This window comes from Parambassis ranga, chromosome 22 (assembly GCF_900634625.1).
Source record: "Parambassis ranga chromosome 22, fParRan2.1, whole genome shotgun sequence".
In the NCBI taxonomy this organism is placed as follows: Eukaryota; Metazoa; Chordata; class Actinopteri; family Ambassidae; genus Parambassis; species Parambassis ranga.
Genome location: NC_041042.1, coordinates 13809390 through 13828979, shown reverse-complemented (window position 1 = coordinate 13828979; position 19590 = coordinate 13809390). Strand labels below are relative to the sequence as shown.

Below are 19590 nucleotides of genomic sequence, written 5' to 3'. Positions count from 1 at the left end.
TAAGATGAGCATCAGCGAGAGTCACAGAGAACTCAGTGACATACTGTAGGGGAACGCTGAGTGTCTCGCACACCATTGTTGGCATGAGATGCAGTATCTTTAACAGCATGTGAGAGCGTGTGTGCCTGGCTATGTATTAAAACTGTTGTCAGAGTCCTCTGAGTGAAGTCACTGATAGCTCTTCTAGCTCATTCTTGGAATTCTTTCCAATGGAAACAATCCCATCGCTGATCCCAGTGTGTCAGCAGAGTCTGACCTGCCAACCTCTGAATTCTCCCTGACTCCCAGCTATAGTCTACATTAACACTGTTTTACTGTGACTCCTCTACATGTAAACTCACCCTCATTTCCTACAACATAACACCGCTTCATGTGTCATGAGAAGAAAAATCATGTTTATCCTTTCCTTCTAGTTGCTCTCCACATTTCGCTTTTTTTTTCAACTTGGTTGTTTTCTTGTTCTTTCTATTTTCTGCTCTCCCAGAGTTTTATCCCATTTTGTTATTTCAGCAAGTTTCCCATACTTAAACACCAGAGCAAATGTACTCTGCATTCCCACAGTGCAGGTTATGTTTCATTATAAACAGTTCCCCATTCTTATAACCTTGCTATTTTAGTACGACAACCTTATCGTATAAGCCGCTGAGTTTCATTCTGTGTGTTCATGCATAACTGTGTCTGTCCATTTGTGCTAAGCTTGCAAACGAAATGGGCACATGTGCTCAGAGGTTTTATGTATAACCGTGGCTGTTATTATGAGTGCCATGTGCGTAAGGGAAAGATTCTTTTCCCATGGTTCCTCAAGTGTGAGAAGAAAGTAGAGCTCTCAGGACATGAAGCAAAAACTCTGATAGTTATTTATAACCTGTCTGGAGACGGCCCACTGAGTGTAGACACATATCTGGCACTGTCAACAAGGGAAGAGTTAGAACAAGATACACTGAAGGGGTGCACAAAAAGAAGGACGGATTAAAAGGTGAATGAGTCAGAGAAGAGAAAAGAAGGATGTTGAGGAGGTAGAGCATGAATAACACCTGCAACATGACTGCTGCATCGTAGCCTTAGGACTGCTTGTTTCTCATGGTGACCAGAATAAATAAGACTTTATGACATAAGGTGAAATGCAACAAACAGGACATCTGTGAACCTGCTCACTGCCTTCATACCTAAATAAAATTTAACCATCATACTTTCCAAATGACGCTTTGAACTACACTGATGGAAAATATATAAACGAAAGCAAGAAATGACATGTGACTGCTATAAGGTATAAGGTAACTCATTTAATAACTTGTGCTTTCCCTTAATGGATTTGACATTTGAAAACAACCACATAGCAACATGTAAGATAGCAAAACCCAAAGCCACCGGTTTATTCAGAACGGCAACTTTCATTCAAAAAATTAGAACTTACAACTACACAAGGTTGGCCCTTCAAAACACAGAATCAATGATGTAGATTAGTTCACTAACAATGCTAAACATCGACCTTACCCAAAGGCCTTCCTCACCACAAAGACCCTTGATCATATTTTTGCACAAAAATACTGAATCATATTATGCGTCATGCCTTATTTGAGTTAATCTGGACTGGAAATGTGTACAGATAGATAAGAACTGCACCTGGAAGACACTCATAGAAGGTTACTGTTTGCAGCCACAATGTCTCATATTATGCCTGGTGGGAGTTGAAGGACACTTTTAAGATAAAAAAGATGTAACCGCCTCCTGCTCGGTGGAGAACCACTGATAGCTGTCAGACCTGTTCATGTGCTTCTCCCCATGCAGCTGCTTGTATTAAACTGTGACTTTTCAGTGATCATTTCAGAGTCTTTTCAGAATCTTTATTTTTTGCCACAACAATGCTAACTGAACTAAATAGTCACATTGAAACTAGACTTTTATCAGTCACTCGTTTTGACATATGATAGTGTCTATATGAATTTATGTATAGCTGTGCATAAGAATAAGCTGCAGTCAGTGAATTAGCTACTAAACACTGGGGGGTAGAATGGAGCCTTTTTGGTTTGGGGGGGGGGGGGGGGTTAAGGCCACAGACGTTACCATTGTAAAGGTGTAATAATAATAATAAACAACTCTTAGACAAAATATGACGACAACCACACATGATCAGCCATGTGCACATTGATTAATTCGTTTATATAAATAGATTAGAATAGACTTCACAGATGCAACTAATTGTTCTCTTGATCTGCACATGCTCCAGCCAGAGCCCATTTGTAGCCAAAGCACATATGACACGTCTGATCACCATGGGATCCTGTCTGTTTAACAGGATGATGTAAGGAGCACCTCAATCTAATCCTGCAGCTTTTAAAGCTTTGATCAATACACGACTGCTGGCATTCGCTTTGTGCTGTAGGTTTGTGTGTCAATGTGCTAAGCCACAGACTGCTGCTCATCCATAGGCTGTTGATGATATAAATAGACAGCTTACGGCCTTGCCACTCTAATCCTCATTGCCTAGAGACCAGGATGGAAAAAAGAAGAGAGAAAAGAGAGAGGGGTCAGGACTGACAGGGATAAAAACATGCAGAAATAAAGATGCATAAGTGGAGTTATACTGATTAGATGAACAATGTCTTGTTACAGGTGTAAAGCTGATGAAATAAAGTGAAAAAGAAAAGGAATCATGTGTAACCATCTATGTCCTCCCTTTGAACTACCAGGAAAGCACAATAGGTCAATAGAGGCAAGAATGTTAAATAAAAAACAAACCAAATGGGTTTTTCAGTAAAAACCTCATTACAGTGCTATCAATAGACTCCACTGAAAATAAACCAAAACACAGTGCCTAAAAAGTTTCTCCCACGTGGACTTATGTAAGTGGAATGGCATGTCTTACATGTATAATAATGTTGTAGCTGGTGTCAACATTTATCAGTCCATTTGTCCTTAACCTTAAAAATAACGTTGCTCATTCTTTGGCTTACCTCCCAAGTGGTCTGCTATCAGCAAACATGTGCATGAGGGCAGGAATTCTCTAAGGGAATGTGATTACCTGATCATCCTGCCTGTCCTAAATCATCTTGGACAATGATTGTTAATCTTGTGAATGCGCTTCTCTTTTGAAGGTGAGTTGGCACCAGACTTTCAAAGCAAGATTTTTCCATTCACTCTCTGAAGTGATGCGTTGACCCTTGAGAAGTTTATTCTGATAAAGCTATACAGTTCACTCAGTCTCTCAGATAGAGTGCATGCCATAGGGAGCAGGTCATGGAAAAGTCTTGAGTTTGACTAAGTGCACTCTCTCTTTTATTCTGTCTGTCAGTCTCTCTCTACCTTACTCACTCACCCATATACACGTGCATACACACACACACAAACACACACAGGAGAGTACATGTGCATGCTTGAATACACTCAGACACATTGACCAATCTGCGCACACACATCACTGAATGCTGAGGTAATTTGTAACAGTAGAACGGCTCATAACTGTGAGTAAAAGAAACAAATGACACATGCAGGGATTTACACTACTTTAAAAGGCTATGTTGGAGGACTCAGATGAAAAGTATATCATCAATACCATACTGAATGATTTTGAACATATAATTAACATGGAAAGAACACGGTAACATGAGCAAAACACATCAAGCTCCGAAAAAAAGGATTAGGGAGTGTGCATGTAGTGACAGAACCTGTATCCAGCGAATGTTTATTTTAATTTAAGACAGTGGGACATTACACTTCCTGAAATGAAGGAAGCCAAGTGTGTTGAAATAATGTGAAGCCTATTGCTTATTTACTCTTTAAACATTTCAGCAAAGGAAGAAGGAATGATGAACTTCTTCCCAGTGTAGTGTTGAGGACGGGTCCTGTTTTTTGTTAACATGCATAATGTTTAAAAGCATGTTTTTTTTTTCTTTGATTAGTTACGTGAGTGTCTTATTAGTCAATTCCTGTGTTTATCATGTACTGAGTCACAGAGACTCAATGCATCATTAAAAAAACCAATGCATTGTGCCCACTAATAAATCAACTATCAGCTAAAACGTTTTTTTACATAAATGCAACCATAATACTTATCACACAATCATTTTTAGCAGTTTTGCATGGATGATTTTTCAGAAGAATAGTTCTGTATTCATTACTTTTTTAATTATCTATCAACCCATCACCATTTGCAGATGCTTAAAATATAACATAGTCATTAGGAACATGATAAATCTACATAGCATTCTGGATGAGGGGGTGCTGAGCCTGTGTTTCACTGTAAATGGCTTAATGAATGCATGTTGTACAAACAGCACCCCCTGTTGATACGTGCGTGTAATGACAGGTGAGAGGTAACAAGTTGAGAGGTCGTCTCTTTTGCTATCATAGAAATAAGGTGGATGTCATTTTTGCTACATTCTGCAGCAACGAACGACAGTAAAAGAAAGCGAAGTTGTCTCATCTCCACGGGTGGATCAGCCAATACCTCGGGAAAAACAAATCGGGTGCCAAACAGCGCTGGTAACGATTGATAAGCTTTGCTAGTTAGCTGACGTTAGCAAACTGCTAGCAAGCTTGCCTGGTTACCATGTCGCAATCAAGCGTTTGGACTTACTCGGGCTAACGTGACTAGCACACCCGGAACAAGATCTGTTTCTGGAGGGGACAAAAACACGAAAGGTGGGTATATTATTATCTATTATTATCTGACAGTGTGTTGTCATAAGTAAACAGCAGTACATTAGCCAGCTACATAGCATCGGCTAACTTGAGCTAACTTCTCATTCACTCATTCGTCTGGGTTGCTAAGTTTTTAGCAATTAGCATTCACGTTGTTGCTCGTGTTAGCCTGATTGTGACACCCAAACTGCAACCTTATACATCACATTTCTAGCATGAGCATTAGAACTTACGCAAGTATGGTTCTAATGATGTTTGCTTATTTTTGTGCTAATAATAGCACTGTCATAACATGTTCATAGGCCAGCCGATATGAACATCTTAAAACTTAATTTGCATTAAAACAGGGGGCAAGTAATTATTTACGAAGGGATGATATGTTACAGAGAGGACATGGCACGTCTCTTAGCTTATATTTAAACCTGCTATCATTTTGGGTAAAGTCCTTTCTTTATCTTTGCCCTCACTCAGAGTCTCTGGAAAATGTTTGATACCATAAAGTGTACATTAGTCACATATTATTATTATTACATTATTTGGGCAGCATTTACTTTACTTTTTCCTCACCAGATCAGTCACACTGTATACTTGTGTTACTCATATATTATCAAAATAGTCCCGTGTAAGTAAAGGATCCTGTTTAGCTGACACTGGCTGAGGCTGTTGTCATAGTTCCTGGTAGTAGTGTGGTAGTGATTGTTCCATGGGTTTCCTCCCTTCTGTGAAGTTTGCATGTTTTAATAGAGTATTACACTTACTATCTCTCTGTGTGGTATTGTCACAGACGTATAAAAGCCACCAGAGTTGTTCAATAGTATAATACTGTTGTTTTCTACGCCTGTGTTTTAAAGTAGAGCTGCAGTTAAATCACTTTGGTGTTAATTTTACTGCATTACATAATTAATTCTTTCTCTCTCCTTTCCTCTCTGTCTCAGTATTAAGATACACACACAGCACTTAAGCTCATTGTTTAGCCTAGACATGCTTGACCTCTTCACTCTGGTTTGCTCTGTTGGGATGTCTGGTTCTTGGCTTAAAGTTAGGAATGCTAAGTGATTGCCAGAAAATCCAGACTTGGACTCTGAGTAGTATGCCGTGCCTTGTGTGTGGTGGTATGTTTGGGGAAGTGCTTTCAGGATCATTACTATGGTGATTAAATAAATGTTAAACCAACCAAATGGATGGGACTAAATCAAACCTACAAGTGGTGCTGGCCTTGGAGTATGAAAACAAAACTTTCCATGGATTCCTCATGTCAATATTGTTGGGCCCCTTGTGTCCAAGCTAAGTGGAAGAAAAACATGTTTATTTAACACTTTCATTTTCATAATTCCATTCACTCCTCGCAGCCCTGGCTCCAGGTGTGTCATGCAGATTTGCTGGGTCTGGTTGTTCCATCAGCCACCCAAGGGTGTGTTTTCTTTAGCCTGTGTGGGGACACAGCCTGATTGTGGCAATTGTGCTGAGCAAGCCTGTTTTCCTCACCTCTCTCATGCCTCACATTTTCCGTTGTTAAAACCAGTAACCCTTAAACCCTTATTGCCAGCATAATCATGCACACAAACACTCTTGTATTGTTTAAATGCACCTTCAGCCACTTTGGTTTGCTGCTGTAAGACTTTGCTGCGTCATGGTGCCACCGAGGGTGTCAACAAGGGCAGGGTGATGAGAGTGTTGAGGGCAGGTAGACTGAAACCAAGGGATTGTGCAGTCATAACAGTAATTGAGGTGGGAAGGTGTGAACTGAAGTTTATATATGGTGAGAGGAGAAAACACCTGCTGGAGGGAATAACACACATGGAATATCAGCTCAGAGTACTGCGTCAGTAAGGCCATGGCTAGGTCATTTCAAGACTCACGCTAGTAATTGACTTAAGACTTGTGAATCTTACAAGTTTTCTTTGAAAAACATAATTTTTTTCTTTGTGGCTGTTTGAATACATTATAAAGGCTCTGCACACAGTTAAATGTCGTTCTAAGCCATCTGGAGCCATAGTGAGTTATCAAAGAAATGTGTGAATTCTGAGAATGGATCTGATCCGAAATACTTAAGTGACACCTATGCAGGGTTATTGTGGTTATCAAGGGACTTTTTAAAGGAGATGTGTTCAGTAAGTGTGACATTACCACTGAAAAGCTGAAGTGGTCACCTCTGATGTAATTGAAATGACAAGGATTCCCCACTGGCATGTCCAGATGAGTCCCTTTTAACTTATCAGATATGTCATGGGCAATTGAAGGTCCCGTTACTTGGTTTTGAATTTCAGAAGGATTACAGGCTCATGTTCACTTCCCTCTGACATCCAATGACGGTCGGGTATTGCTACAATGCTTCAGCTACTGTTATGAATATGTAATCAACATTTCAGCCTGTGCAATAGTTTCCATTCAGAGTAATGATGTAATTTCAGTCTGTATGCTGCTTCCCAAAATTGCACAGTCATGCTTAGACCCATGTGATTGATGATTGAAATCCAATATGTTATCGCAGTAAAGCTTAAGCATGGCTCAATTGAACTTTCATTTGTGTGTTACGTAATTTCCCTTAATATCATGGGATCAAAGTTAACTGCCACATAGTACAGGTCAGGTGCCCTCTTTCACCACAGTCTTTATGTTTTATTTACATACCCCTGACATTTTGTCACCTTTTTAAAATAAATAAATAAATAAATTTAAAAATTCAGGAACGGTAACACTAAGCTTATCCTATTGCACATCGGTGAATAGCTCACACTTGATGTATTGACCATGCACCCACAATTTGTCACCCACACTCAGAAAGGTTCCCCTATTTACATTCCACACTAGGAATGTCTACCCTGGATTTTCCACTGTTGGTGGGAAAATATGTCAGAAGAATAAGAGAACAGCAGTCTTTGCTATTGATGAGAATGTTGATAATCTTATTGGTTTCATGTTTCACATCTTCTACTTTTCAGCCTCCTTTTCCATAGTGGAGGTCCAAGTCAAGAGTAGCTTTTTTATATGTCATCAGTTTTTTATCCCTCTACCTAACACAACAGCCTTTATTTATTTAATGTTGACTTACACTGAAGCTTATCTTGTCTTGTTTATCCCTAACAGATGGCAGTGTCGGTGCGGGGCCTGTACTTTGTGGTGACCCTGTTTTTGGGTAGTTTCTTTGGAAGCATCTTCATGCTGGGTCCAGTTTTGCCCCTCATGCTGCTGTCTCCTGCCTGGTACCGCTGGATCACTGATCGAATCGTTGCCACCTGGCTCACACTCCCTGTGGTGCGTACACCGGCTTAGCCGTTACTTAGCCTACTTCGTTCTGAGTACTGAATGGTCTTAAGTTACCTGTGAGATGAAGGTCATTTGCGTCATCTCAGACGTATTCATGTCTCCTCGTGCAATCACATTTTAATTAGTTGCAAGTACTCTCAATTATTCAAATTGTCTGTGAGAACAATGCTAATTCAGATATTAAGACCACAAGAGTTGATGGTCATATTTATTCTCGTCACTCCTCATATCCCTTCCTTTTGTTTGTCTAACCACATTTCCTCTTCCCAGTCTCACCTCTCTCCTTCTACATCATATTTAAATCTTCACTCCTGATTCTTGTCTTGTCAAACTTTCTTTTCTTTTTTTTCTTCCCCGTTCTCTTTTATCCGCCTTCTATCCTGGCTGTCCTTTCCCACTTGTAGTCTTTGCTGGAGCTGGTATTTGGGGTGAAGGTGGTGATAACGGGGGATGGCTTCATTCCTGGTGAGCGAAGTGTGATCATCATGAACCACCGTACCCGTCTGGACTGGATGTTCCTCTGGTGTTGTCTACTCAGGTACAGCTACCTTCGCCTGGAGAAGATCTGTCTCAAGGCTGCGCTCAAGGCCGTGCCTGGCTTCGGTGGGTACACAGTAGGCGCCCTGCTCTTTCCTGTACATATGGACTATACAAGATATAGTTAAATGTTACCTCGAAAAGAGGCATCATGGTCAACATGGTTGTTTTTTTAAAGTGCGTTATAAATAAAATTGCAGTAATAGACCATATCAAGCTAAACATGGAGGTGTCAGAGAAACACAAACCCTTTCAGTGTTACGTAGCCAATTAAATACTAAATATGTATATATGTTTCAGGTTGGGCAATGCAGGTGGCCTGCTTTGTCTTTATTCAGCGTCGTTGGGAAGATGACAAGAAGCACTTGGAGAATATGCTGGACTACTTCTGCGACATCAGAGAGCCCCTGCAGCTGCTGCTGTTCCCTGAGGGCACAGACCTCACTGGTGAGAAGTAAAGAATGCAATGCTCCATCCATTCATGAGGCAATTTACCCATATTTCAGCTGTTATTCTCAGAATGTGTGCCAGTTTTCCAGAGCTCAGCTTCGGCCTACACCTGTCTGACGCCTTTGCACTGACGCTCTTATGCAAACACAATTTCAAAGTGATAAGGCATACATAAATCCCTTGACACACACCACACACAGTCATGTCTGTAAGAATGCTCTGATCTTTCAGTAACAGCAAAAGTGACACTAGTGCCTAAGCCCATTTCAGATCACAATTAAGCCAATCAAAGTCCTGAGTGGCTTTACTGAAGAAGGCTTAACTTCCCTTTACATATATCATGATGTCATGGAGGGGTCCGGCATGGTTACATCATAATTGGCCTGCAGATTTAGAGCTTTAAATATTGTTTTACTTAAGGTGTTACATTTGCCCCCTTCCATGTGTGGTTATATGTACACGTGTTTTTAAGCCTCTTAAACCTTAAGGCTTAATTTGACGCAAGAAACAAGGGGAAGTATAGAGTGTGTTCTGATGACTCTTATGGAACTTGTTCGATTCATTAACCCTAATGCTGTTTTAGAGGCACACACAGTACAGACCTCAATCAAGAGGATTAAGTTCAGGGTGCACTTAAGCTTAGATATGTCCATGATCCCTTGCAAAGCCTTAGCAACTTATACGAATTGTTATGGGAAAGAATGACAGGTCAGATTTGTATAAAAGCACAGGCCTGATCAACATGATCAACTGATCCGTCAATAGTGCAAATTACAGTAGCTAAAAAAAAAGCTTAAAAAAAAAAAGTAATTCTTTATGATACAGTTTGTCTTAAGCAGACTTGTCAGCTGCACTTGACTAAACAAAAGAAATTTGTTTATAAAGATACTCTTAAGTTAAACAGCTGGTAAGTGCAAATACAAAATTAGTTATTGGATGTGACTATATTATTACTAGAGGTTTATCATGTGTGTCCTTGGCAGAAAATACAAGAACAAAGAGTGATGCCTTCGCTGCAAAGAACAGCCTGCCAAAGTTGGAGTATGTGCTTCACCCTCGCACCACCGGATTCACCTTTATTGTGGACCTACTACGGAAAGGTCAGGTTTGATCCACATCAACAGTTCTGAAATTACACTACGTTACTGCAGATAATGCTCGCTGATGTCAAGAGTATATGTTTCCCAGTCAACACAGCTCAATATCTTTTTATAGAATAATATAATTATAATTATAGAATAATAGCTGAGCTGTTGAGTTGTGTCTTTGCTGTAATTGCTATAGTTTGTATAATACATAGCTAAAAGTGAATAACTCCTATACTTTCCCCTTCCTCTAACAAGCATATGCACATATGACAACTGGCATATCACTCGTGCTTTTGACTTCTGTTAAATATGTTTGCAGAGTTTTCATTTATATATCAGAATTTGTTTACATACATCCTTTTTCATGAATATCTTTTGATGATTAGCTTTTTTTTAATGAATATGAGCAAGACACAATGATCCAGAGGGAAATATTTCGTCATCAAAGCCAGCTGATAATGGCATGCTAGTGTTATGAGTGTAGTTATTCCACTGACGCAGTTTGAAGAAGAGGGATCATACCTGTTATTCTTCAGAGTCCCAGACCTATGCTTCATTTTACTGCCAGCCATTACAACTCCCTCGAGATTCTCATGTGTCTGTATGAGCTAATTCTGGCAGTCCTCCAGAGGCCTTAAATACCACCTCTGGCCCTGCTGTCTCACCCACCACCCTCCCTGGATGCTGAGCAGGGCACTAACGCTCCAAGCAGGTGTTGGTGAATCATTGTGATATCATCAGCCCTAGCTAATTCTCCTCGGCCTCTCCCTGTACTACTGACTGACATGCTGTGCATGCTGTCTTTGTCCAAGTCCACTGTGCCCCTCTTGGCTCTATTTTTACTGTGGCAGAGCTAAGCTGTACAGGAGCAGGCACTGGCAGGTGTCATCCAGCACTCCTGATATTTCATTTAGCTCTTCCCATGTGTTGTAAGGGCACTGCAGAGCAGTGATGACGCTGTAGAGCTCATGGACGTTTGAAGCAGCAAGTCCCCAGATGATTAGAGGGATCTGTGTAAAAGGGCCAAGGAACCAGAATTTTGAAGGATGCCTAACTCAAATCCAATAATCAATGTGGATGTCTAGGAGGATAATAATAATTCTCCTCACAGCAGCATGTCTTTGTGTCTGGAACTGCAAGTTTGTCTGTGGGTCTGTGACAAGGCTCAGGAACTGAAAGTTAAATTCTTTTTAGTGTTTTAAAGTATTTTTTGGCTAGTGTTCACCCATTGATTATTTTAAATCCTGTTTTTTTCCCCCAGGCGACAACCTGGATGCTGTCCACGACATTACAGTGGCATACCCCAAGAACATCCCTCAGACAGAACGTCACCTCATAATGGGCCTTTTCCCACGTGAGATTCACTTCCACGTCCGCCGCTATCCAGTATCTTCACTTCCCACCTCTTCTTCTGAACTTGAGTCTTGGTGTCGGGACCGTTGGGCTGAGAAGGAGGTCCGTTTGAGGGACTTTTACTCAGGGCAGCCCAGGGCCTTCGACAGGGAAGGTGTTGCACGCGTGCCACCTTGTAAGTCAGAACTGCGAGTAGCTCTGATCAAAGCTGCCTCACTGCTGTACTGGAGCAGCTTCATCGCTCTGTGTTTCACTGGTCTGTGGCTGTGGGCTCCATTCAGGCTGTACTTGTTGGTCATGGTTGGAGTGTATATGACCCAGCAAAAGCTGGTTGGAGGGCTGGAGCTGTTGGAGTTGGCTTGCCATCGATACTGGAAGACCATTGCTGTTGATGAGGGTGAGAGGAAGAAGGTGCTGGATGGGAAGATGGAGTGAGGATTAACAGTTAACAGTTTTACTGGACATTGACATGTTTCCATCCAGCGATGACACTGAGGGATCAGTTGTCTTGACTTGTTCAGTCCTTAGGGCTAGAGGTTCCTTTTGAGGAACTTCGTGCTCCATGCCTTAGCAAGAGTGTAGGAGGTGCACCTCCTGAAAGTATGCATGGCTTCAGTGGAGAGAGTTTACCTTTCTGTTGAAGAAGAATAAGAGGAATGTTAAGTACATTTATCTGTGTTGGGTTCAAGGAATTTCATCCGACACGATGTGTCACTTGCCCTTTGTATGTCTCCTTGTATATCCACTGTTATTTAGCCTGCTGTCTGTGCTTTTTTTTATCCATTTTATGTGTTTGTGTTCGTTATGGTTGGTTGTTCAGAACCTCGGTGTGGACGTATGTCATGAACCAATGCTGTTAGTATTCGTTATGCTGTCACCATGAAACCGGTTTTATTGCAATGTTGTCTTTTGTTTTTTTAATCATAAATGGAGCAGAGCCATAGTACAGGCCCACTGTACATATGATGACTTGACTCTAACTCATTATTCACTTTAGCGCTCTTAGCTGATTAGTGTGATGGGACTAAAATCACTTTTTAAATAGTAGTGTCTAGCAAGAGAGAAAAGGACCTAATTCCCAGAGAATTATTATGGAGTATACAGGTATATGTGTGCCATTGTTTACTTTTTATTGTATGTATAATTAACTTTTTTTTCTTGTTTTACAAATTGGAGAATTGTTTTTTTTTTCTAGTTAGTTCTTATCCTGAGTGATAATGTTTATATCTGTTGCTGTCTCCCATTTGCACCAGTAGCTTTTGCACATAAAAGCCAAAGGTTAGAAAAACAGACATGACGTAAAAAGAAAAAAAACAAACCAAACATATTATGTAGTCTGCCTGTCAGGAGGGGGTAACCTTGCACACTATTGGCATAGCTCCCTGTGAGCTGTACTGACACTAATAGCCAGAATCAAATATCTGTCTGAGATCTTATGTTAGGATAGATGTAGAAGGAGATGCGCTTTGTGCCCTTTCTGGGTATGAGGGATACGTTGTAGAGGCAGGAGGTGGGTGGGTGGTGCTGGGGTGGAAGAATGTCCTGTTGGGACAACATTACCCCTCAATGTGCAGGGTGGCACAGAGAACCAGACTTGGAGTGGAAAACTGGCCCTGAACTCAACCTAATCCAAAAAAGCCCTGTAATGCCCACCTCTGCCTGTGCCCCTCGACTAGAGGGCTGGCATTGATGCGTCTGCTAACTCAATTAGCAAATGACAGCTGAGAAAGCAATTCCAAATTGTGCCAAAAAAGGACAGAAATTGAAATCAGTTTGGAGCCGTGCTTCAACCACACCTTTAAGCCACTAAGCAATTGCCATTACATTTAAAAACAGATTAATTTTGTTAGCAAAAGAACAATCGTGTCATAGACAGTCTAGCGGTTTTTGTAACACTGTGCAAAGTGTGATTTAGCTGACCAGTCTCTCCATCATAGTCCTCCAAACAACAGAAAATTAATTTTGTATCTAAAGCTCCTGTCGTTTATTGTGTAAAGGGGCTGAATCCTTTCACTGTGATGCCTCTGTGTTGACAGTTTTATCATCAGCATGTAGTAGTTAACCAAACATGGTACAACATCTGTTTCTTCAAACCATTTAAACCTCCTGAGCCAGCTACTCCACATGTTAGTCTTTCACCTGTGCTGTCGTTTGTATTGCTCATTTTACAATACTTGCCGATGCTGGACCTCTTTAAAGACACTGTCCTCAGGTAAACACAGTGGACACTGTTACGAGTCAGTCTCTTAAAAGGAAGAAATGTATATCTAAATAAATATGCTCTAATCAACTCATTGATGTCTCCATATTTTTCTCTGCTTATATGACCAGGGTAGAAGATTTTAACAAACTTGATTTGTTTATAAAATGAAGACATTGTCATGTCATCTTTTGACAGGCGAGCTTGTAGTAACTATTAGATTTTGATTAAGGTGTTACTTCCTTTATCCATCATTCCCCTGATGTAGAACACCATTTCCATTACACTGTGTCATGTATTTTCTCTGATATTACTCGCTGCAGGCCATCTTGTGTATAGTCTCGGCAATCCCTTAAATCCACAATGTACTGTAACAATCATTTCATTGCAGGGAATGAGTCAACAAGACCTTGAGTGCTCATATTACACAACACAGCGGCCGTCGTTTGCTGTGTCTGCTTTGCACACACATGTCATACACACACACATTTTAGCCTACCATAGACAACCAAAAAGGTCAGGAGCTGTGAAGGTGAAGTGCAGTCGCCATAGTAACTAATGTTGACTCCCCTGTCTCCTGGCAACGGGATGTGGAGTGATGTCAATGGAAAGCATGCTATTTTTTTCTCCTGGTGACAGAATGATGTCACGCCTTTGTGTGAGTGTGTGTGTGTGGAGAGAGTGGTGGAAGGAGAGAAGTTTATTTCTATAGTCTATATCTCTGTTCTCATCAGGGGAACCGAGAGAGGGGGGGAGGGGTGATGATATCCAAACAAATGAAAGAAAGACAAAAAAGAGGATAAACCAAAATAGCTGTCCAGGGATGATGAATCATGGTCCAATTAAGGGTGCAATTATGCTCCTGCTTCATTTTTTGGCCCCTCCTCTAGTTCATCCTGTGCATTTGAATGTAACTTCATTTGCTCTGACAGGTTTGACAGTGGGTGGAAAGAAGACGGATGATGCACACAGACCTCATCATCCTATATGAAATGTATGAGAACAGGACTATGGTAATGCATGTTTTTCCTCCTACTAGTGGATTTGCTGCTACAGAGGTGGACTCTTTAAGTAGTAGGTGACTAAGAGGCAGCCTGACGTCAAAAGTTTTTGTGAATCTCAATGTACCATTTCCAGCCCAGCTGTGGTAGTGACTGAGTGGAAGTGGAAAATAGCTAACTTTGTGAACATGCACACTCCCATAAAAGACTATGTGCCATCCAGATTTGTGCCATGTCTATCCAATTGCATGTGGACTAATAGGATCAACAAGGCAGTGTAATTATCCTTATCCGTCCAGATGGTTTTTTTTAAAAGGCAGCAGACAATCCTGAGGTTATACAGGGACAAAGTCACTGACTACTGACTACTGAATTATAAAGTAGCACAGTGAGTTCTCTGGAGATGGAGCAGTTGTTACAAAAATAGCTGTGACCAGAACAGTTTGTTGTGTTCAACAACCTTAATTAATATTTGTGTGGGCTAACTTTAGCCCTCTGTATAGAGCGCCTCCAGGAGTGACTGCAGAAGAGCAGACCTGTTGTTGGTTCCACCACGGTGACACAGACCCTTGCAGACACACCAACAAAGAAGCCGTCCAAAAGGATCAGAGCTATAAATAACTCTACGGCAGCACTGCAATATTAGTGGGTGGATTAGGAGTGAGTCGTCACTTCCTATTTATAAACCGATGCAGTCAAAGTTCTCCACCACCGTATGAATCACCGTTGACTGCTGAGCGGTTAGGATTAAAACAAGTCTAGTGAATTATTGCTTGCATTTAAAGTCATATTTTTACCTAACAGTTATCCACATGTGGTGCTTATTTGACTGCAAATATTTATTTTCATTTTATCAGCTCCAGAGAAAAACATCATTATTATGTTATTTCCATACTGCAGTGAGGCTCCACAGATCCTGCTAGGCAGCACAGAGGAGAGAACTATGGGCTTCACACAGACTTCTTCAATCTGTTTCACAGTATCCTACTGCCACCTAGAGGTCCACAGGTCCAAGTTCATCTTGAGCTCCATGGTTAGGGTACATATTGAAATGTAATGTTTTTTAATAAACAGAAAGGAAAAACAAAACACCTGCCCTCTTATCACAGACTAAAGGGAAACGTAATGACATAAGAATTTAACCCAGCAAGAATATATCTTTATTTAGAAATGACATCTTGCCAAAACAATCCTCCATTCAAGAAAATACAATAAGATAAATCAGTCAGTAAAATAATAATATCATATGATGCAAAGCAAATAAATCAATCAGCCTATCAATAAAACGCTAAAAGTAAACAACAAAATGATAAGGATATCCTGTTGTGGCCACTGACTGTACACTGGACTGACTGGGATGTGGATGTTGTCAGCATACTGCTTTTTAATGTTATTTTATAGATTATGTTTTTTTAAAAAAAGAAATGAGAACCAGCACTGGCTTGAAAAACATTAGCAGTGATGATTTTGTTAACGCCTACAGGCATTCACACTCTGACATGGCACACTGTTTATCCAAGGCCATGAAGCTGCGTCCAAAATGAATCTCAAATGTCATGAAAATTGTATTCCTGTTTTTACAATTTGACGATAGAAAAATGGAGGCTCTGGACCAAGGAGTCTAAGGACTTTAAAGATAAATATTTATAATTAAAGCTTGCCTGACAATTGTAAGAAAAAAGGTCATTTCATGACCAAATATGCCTCAAGCCTAGGATTACAAAAAAAGAGGGTGGGTCATTATTTGAAAGTAGTTTAACCCCAGGAGAGAGCATCAACAATGACCTGTGTTGAAATTATTGTATGGCTAAACACAAGCTTGATTTTAACACATATCTTAGAAAATAGTGGTACCCCCACTGTGTTGTATCTTTTTAATTATTCTTTGGATTAGCTTGTTCAACACAATCATCCAGCTGCTGCTTTCAAATGATGACATGACCCATCCTCTCATAATCCTATCCTGAAGCCAGCAGGCAGCCAGTCTCCATCATGTCTCAGTGAAGACACATGGCTGAAAGGAACATGCTCCTGACAAGTCACCAAAGTGACAAGCTGCTCTTCACACAGCGCACACACACACAGGCATAGGATCCATGGTAGCAGATGAGGATTGAAATTAAATGATGGGATTGTCTACTGAACAAATAGCACCTCTACACTATGAACTATAGCAAGTGGACACTGAAAAACCACTGTCGAGAATGCTGTGTCATTCTAAATAAATGTACATCATGTGAGCCAGATTAAAAGAAAACTCCTATCACTGTCAAGCAGAACAATGAGTACTTAAATATGACATCAATCTGTGCAGTCCTCATGGTATTTTTGTAACACTATCACATCTGTTGCATAACAAGCTAAAAAGGTAACACAGAATTAACAACTATCATTGTCTAAATTGGATTCAGTGCAACACTGAGACAAAGGTCACAACACAGAAGCACAGATAGCACAAAAGCAATATGCAGACTGACATCCTAATTGGCTCATTTAACAGTGTCATGTAGAGTGAGCCCATGTGTGGAGAAGGATCATACTCAGCTCTACTGCCTTCTGTTATCTAGATGAACAAACAAGTTGATGTTTTTAAAAATGACTGAGCAGTGTGTTATCATGCATAATTACCATGAAAGTGTGGTGCATGCCTTGTGCAGTGATGGTGAAAATCTGTGTGGCCGTGCTTGAATATTTAAGTGAAGTTACAGGTCCCTAACAGCGTTCCCAGCTGTTTTAAGGGAGTGCCCCTGTGGTGCAGAAATCAAGGAGTATTTTGAGGAAGCCATTTCAGCAAGAAGAGATCCAGCACACCAATCTTCTAATCAGCAGAGATCTAAGGTCATAGGCCAGAGACAGGGAAAGGGTGTGGGGGGGGGGGGGGGGGGGGGGACGAAGTCAAAAATTTGCTGACCACCAAGTCTGCAGGTGTTGGTGCAGTGCAGAGGCAGGAGGGGTGAAGGAGAGGGGGAGGAGGGCACAGGAGTGAGCCTTCCCAGACACAGCAATCCAACTGTAGGGGTTCATGAGTTGTCTGAAGGGACATGCTCTTCAAAGCCCTCACTCTCCCTAACAAGAGCCCTCTCCAGAATGACGCGGCCCTCCTTATAACGCTGACTGTCCTCAGTAGCAAACTCATAAATCCAGCCCAGCTTGCTGTTGCAGTTCTTGCAGCTGACATCTCTCACCATGTGCCTGCCAGTAAGCATCACTCTGTCCTGCACCTCGCTGTACTGAAGGTTCACCACCTGTGAGGTTGAGATGAGGCATGAAATAAAACACTAAATATGTGTATCCAGTTTGAGTGACAAAATTATACAAGACCGCACACCTTCATTTTAAACTTTACCTTATTAAAGAGGAAAGCTCTGCCTGTGGCGCCTGTAAATCTCGTGGAGATGAGCTCTGACCGATTAGTCAGGATAGTGTCACAGTTGGCACAAGAGAAGAGGCGTGTTCCACCAATGTGGTCCAAGAAGATACGTCCCATTGTCTAGTCTCTGGACGTAACTGAACTAAGGCTGTGACACAAGACAAAAACATAGATGTTGTGTAACATTTATACCATTCTATTCTTTCTATGTTGCTAATCAGCTAAAAAATAATGTATGGATTTTAGTCCATATTCCCAAGACCCGTGAGGTGATAAATAAATTAAAAGTTTTTAAAAGGACCTATCTAATCAGTCCTTAACTAATTATCATACAATGTGACATGGCCCCCAAAGAGCTTGAGTGCCTGTAAATTCCTATCAATTAATGAGAACTGGTGAAAAATTGCAATGTCTTAAAGGCCACTCATTGTTTCTGAGATTATTAAGATTAAGATTTACTTTATTAATCCCCGTAGGGAAATTATGTTGTAGTAGCAGCATATCAAAGGACAAAAAATAGAATATATACAGGAAAAAATCTTATACACACACATAGCAGCAGACATATGAACATAATACAAAGTACATAATATAACAAAATATGTTACCCAAAGCTGAAAATATTAACAGCATTCCAAACATTGTGAGATCCAATTGATAATTGATGGGTTTTATATTTTTTATCTCTCTTTGTCGTAGTTGCTCCCTGTTCCAGTGATTTCTACAAGCACTTCGTGTTTCTGACTGGCTCGTCGTGAGTAATGCTGACTGTTAATGGCAGTTGTGTTTTGAATGGTGCTGAATATCAATGGCATCATGAAGAATACACGAATGACCTCTCTAAAATAGATAGAGGCCGTAGCCTATGTGAAGAACACGGGCTTTTCAGCTGTTTTTTCTTGGTGATTTTAGACAATTTAGCTGATTGCGGTTTGATCGTCAAAAGAAGCTAACGGCAGATTAGCCGCAAAGCTAACAGCGACAACAAGCTAGAAACAAGAGCAACAACAACAGAACGCGTATTTCTACTTAACTCAAAGTGACGGCTTCATACCTTTTAAAATTCGTTTTAGTGACACAAAATGTCCAATCCAGCGATGGTGTAACTTAAACTTTTAACGTATATTTCAGCAAAACATCTGTTGTTTGAACCGTTGTCGTCGTGGCTTTGTTATTCTTTTTCAGCTGTTCCTGTCTGCGCTGTGCTCCAAGCTAGTATCAACATCCGGTTATGACGTAGCTGCGCGTAGCTCCTCCGCCAGGTGTCAGCACAGCTCAGAGAAACCTTCACTGAAGATACCTGCAGTCACCTCTGATAATATGAACACTGCATGTCTTTGATTGTTGTCATTATTAAGAGTCTGGTCATGTGTCAATAATGAACTATGGCTAATGGTCATAGATGTTGCAGCCACAGCTAACATTAACCCTTAAGGACAAGCTTAAGCTGCAGCACCAGAGACTGAGGGAAGACATGGAGCAAGCAATGTGTCCAACCCTCCAAATCCCAGTTCTCAGGTAGAAATATTGCACTTTATATTTTATCAATTTTATCAACATGTCATAACACTGCAGATGTTTTTGCAGCTTGATGAAGATCTGATAATATAGACTGTTGTTACTCTGCACTGATTCCAAGGGTCAGGCTCTCTGCAAAGCCGGTATAAGGACAAACTCGTAAAG

General features: G+C 40.8%; 2 protein-coding genes across 2 annotated transcripts; one reads left to right on the top strand and one right to left on the bottom strand.

Moving 5' to 3' along the window:
• Positions 1 to 4295: 4295 nt before the first annotated feature.
• Positions 4296 to 13630, top strand: lclat1 (lysocardiolipin acyltransferase 1). Its single transcript, XM_028396080.1, has 6 exons — positions 4296 to 4641; positions 7729 to 7896; positions 8313 to 8511; positions 8746 to 8892; positions 9879 to 9995; positions 11245 to 13630. Exons 2-6 carry the CDS (start codon positions 7729 to 7731, stop codon positions 11769 to 11771), a joined length of 1158 nt encoding a protein of 385 aa, XP_028251881.1. The 5' UTR covers positions 4296 to 4641; the 3' UTR covers positions 11772 to 13630.
• A 2044-nt stretch (positions 13631 to 15674) lies between these two features.
• On the bottom strand, positions 15675 to 19124 carry LOC114428123 (protein yippee-like 5). The gene is made up of 3 exons (XM_028396470.1): positions 18962 to 19124; positions 17884 to 18055; positions 15675 to 17782 (listed from the first exon to the last, which is right to left on the bottom strand). Exons 2-3 carry the CDS (start codon positions 18022 to 18024, stop codon positions 17558 to 17560), a joined length of 366 nt encoding a protein of 121 aa, XP_028252271.1. The 5' UTR covers positions 18025 to 18055; positions 18962 to 19124; the 3' UTR covers positions 15675 to 17557.
• Positions 19125 to 19590: the final 466 nt, after the last annotated feature.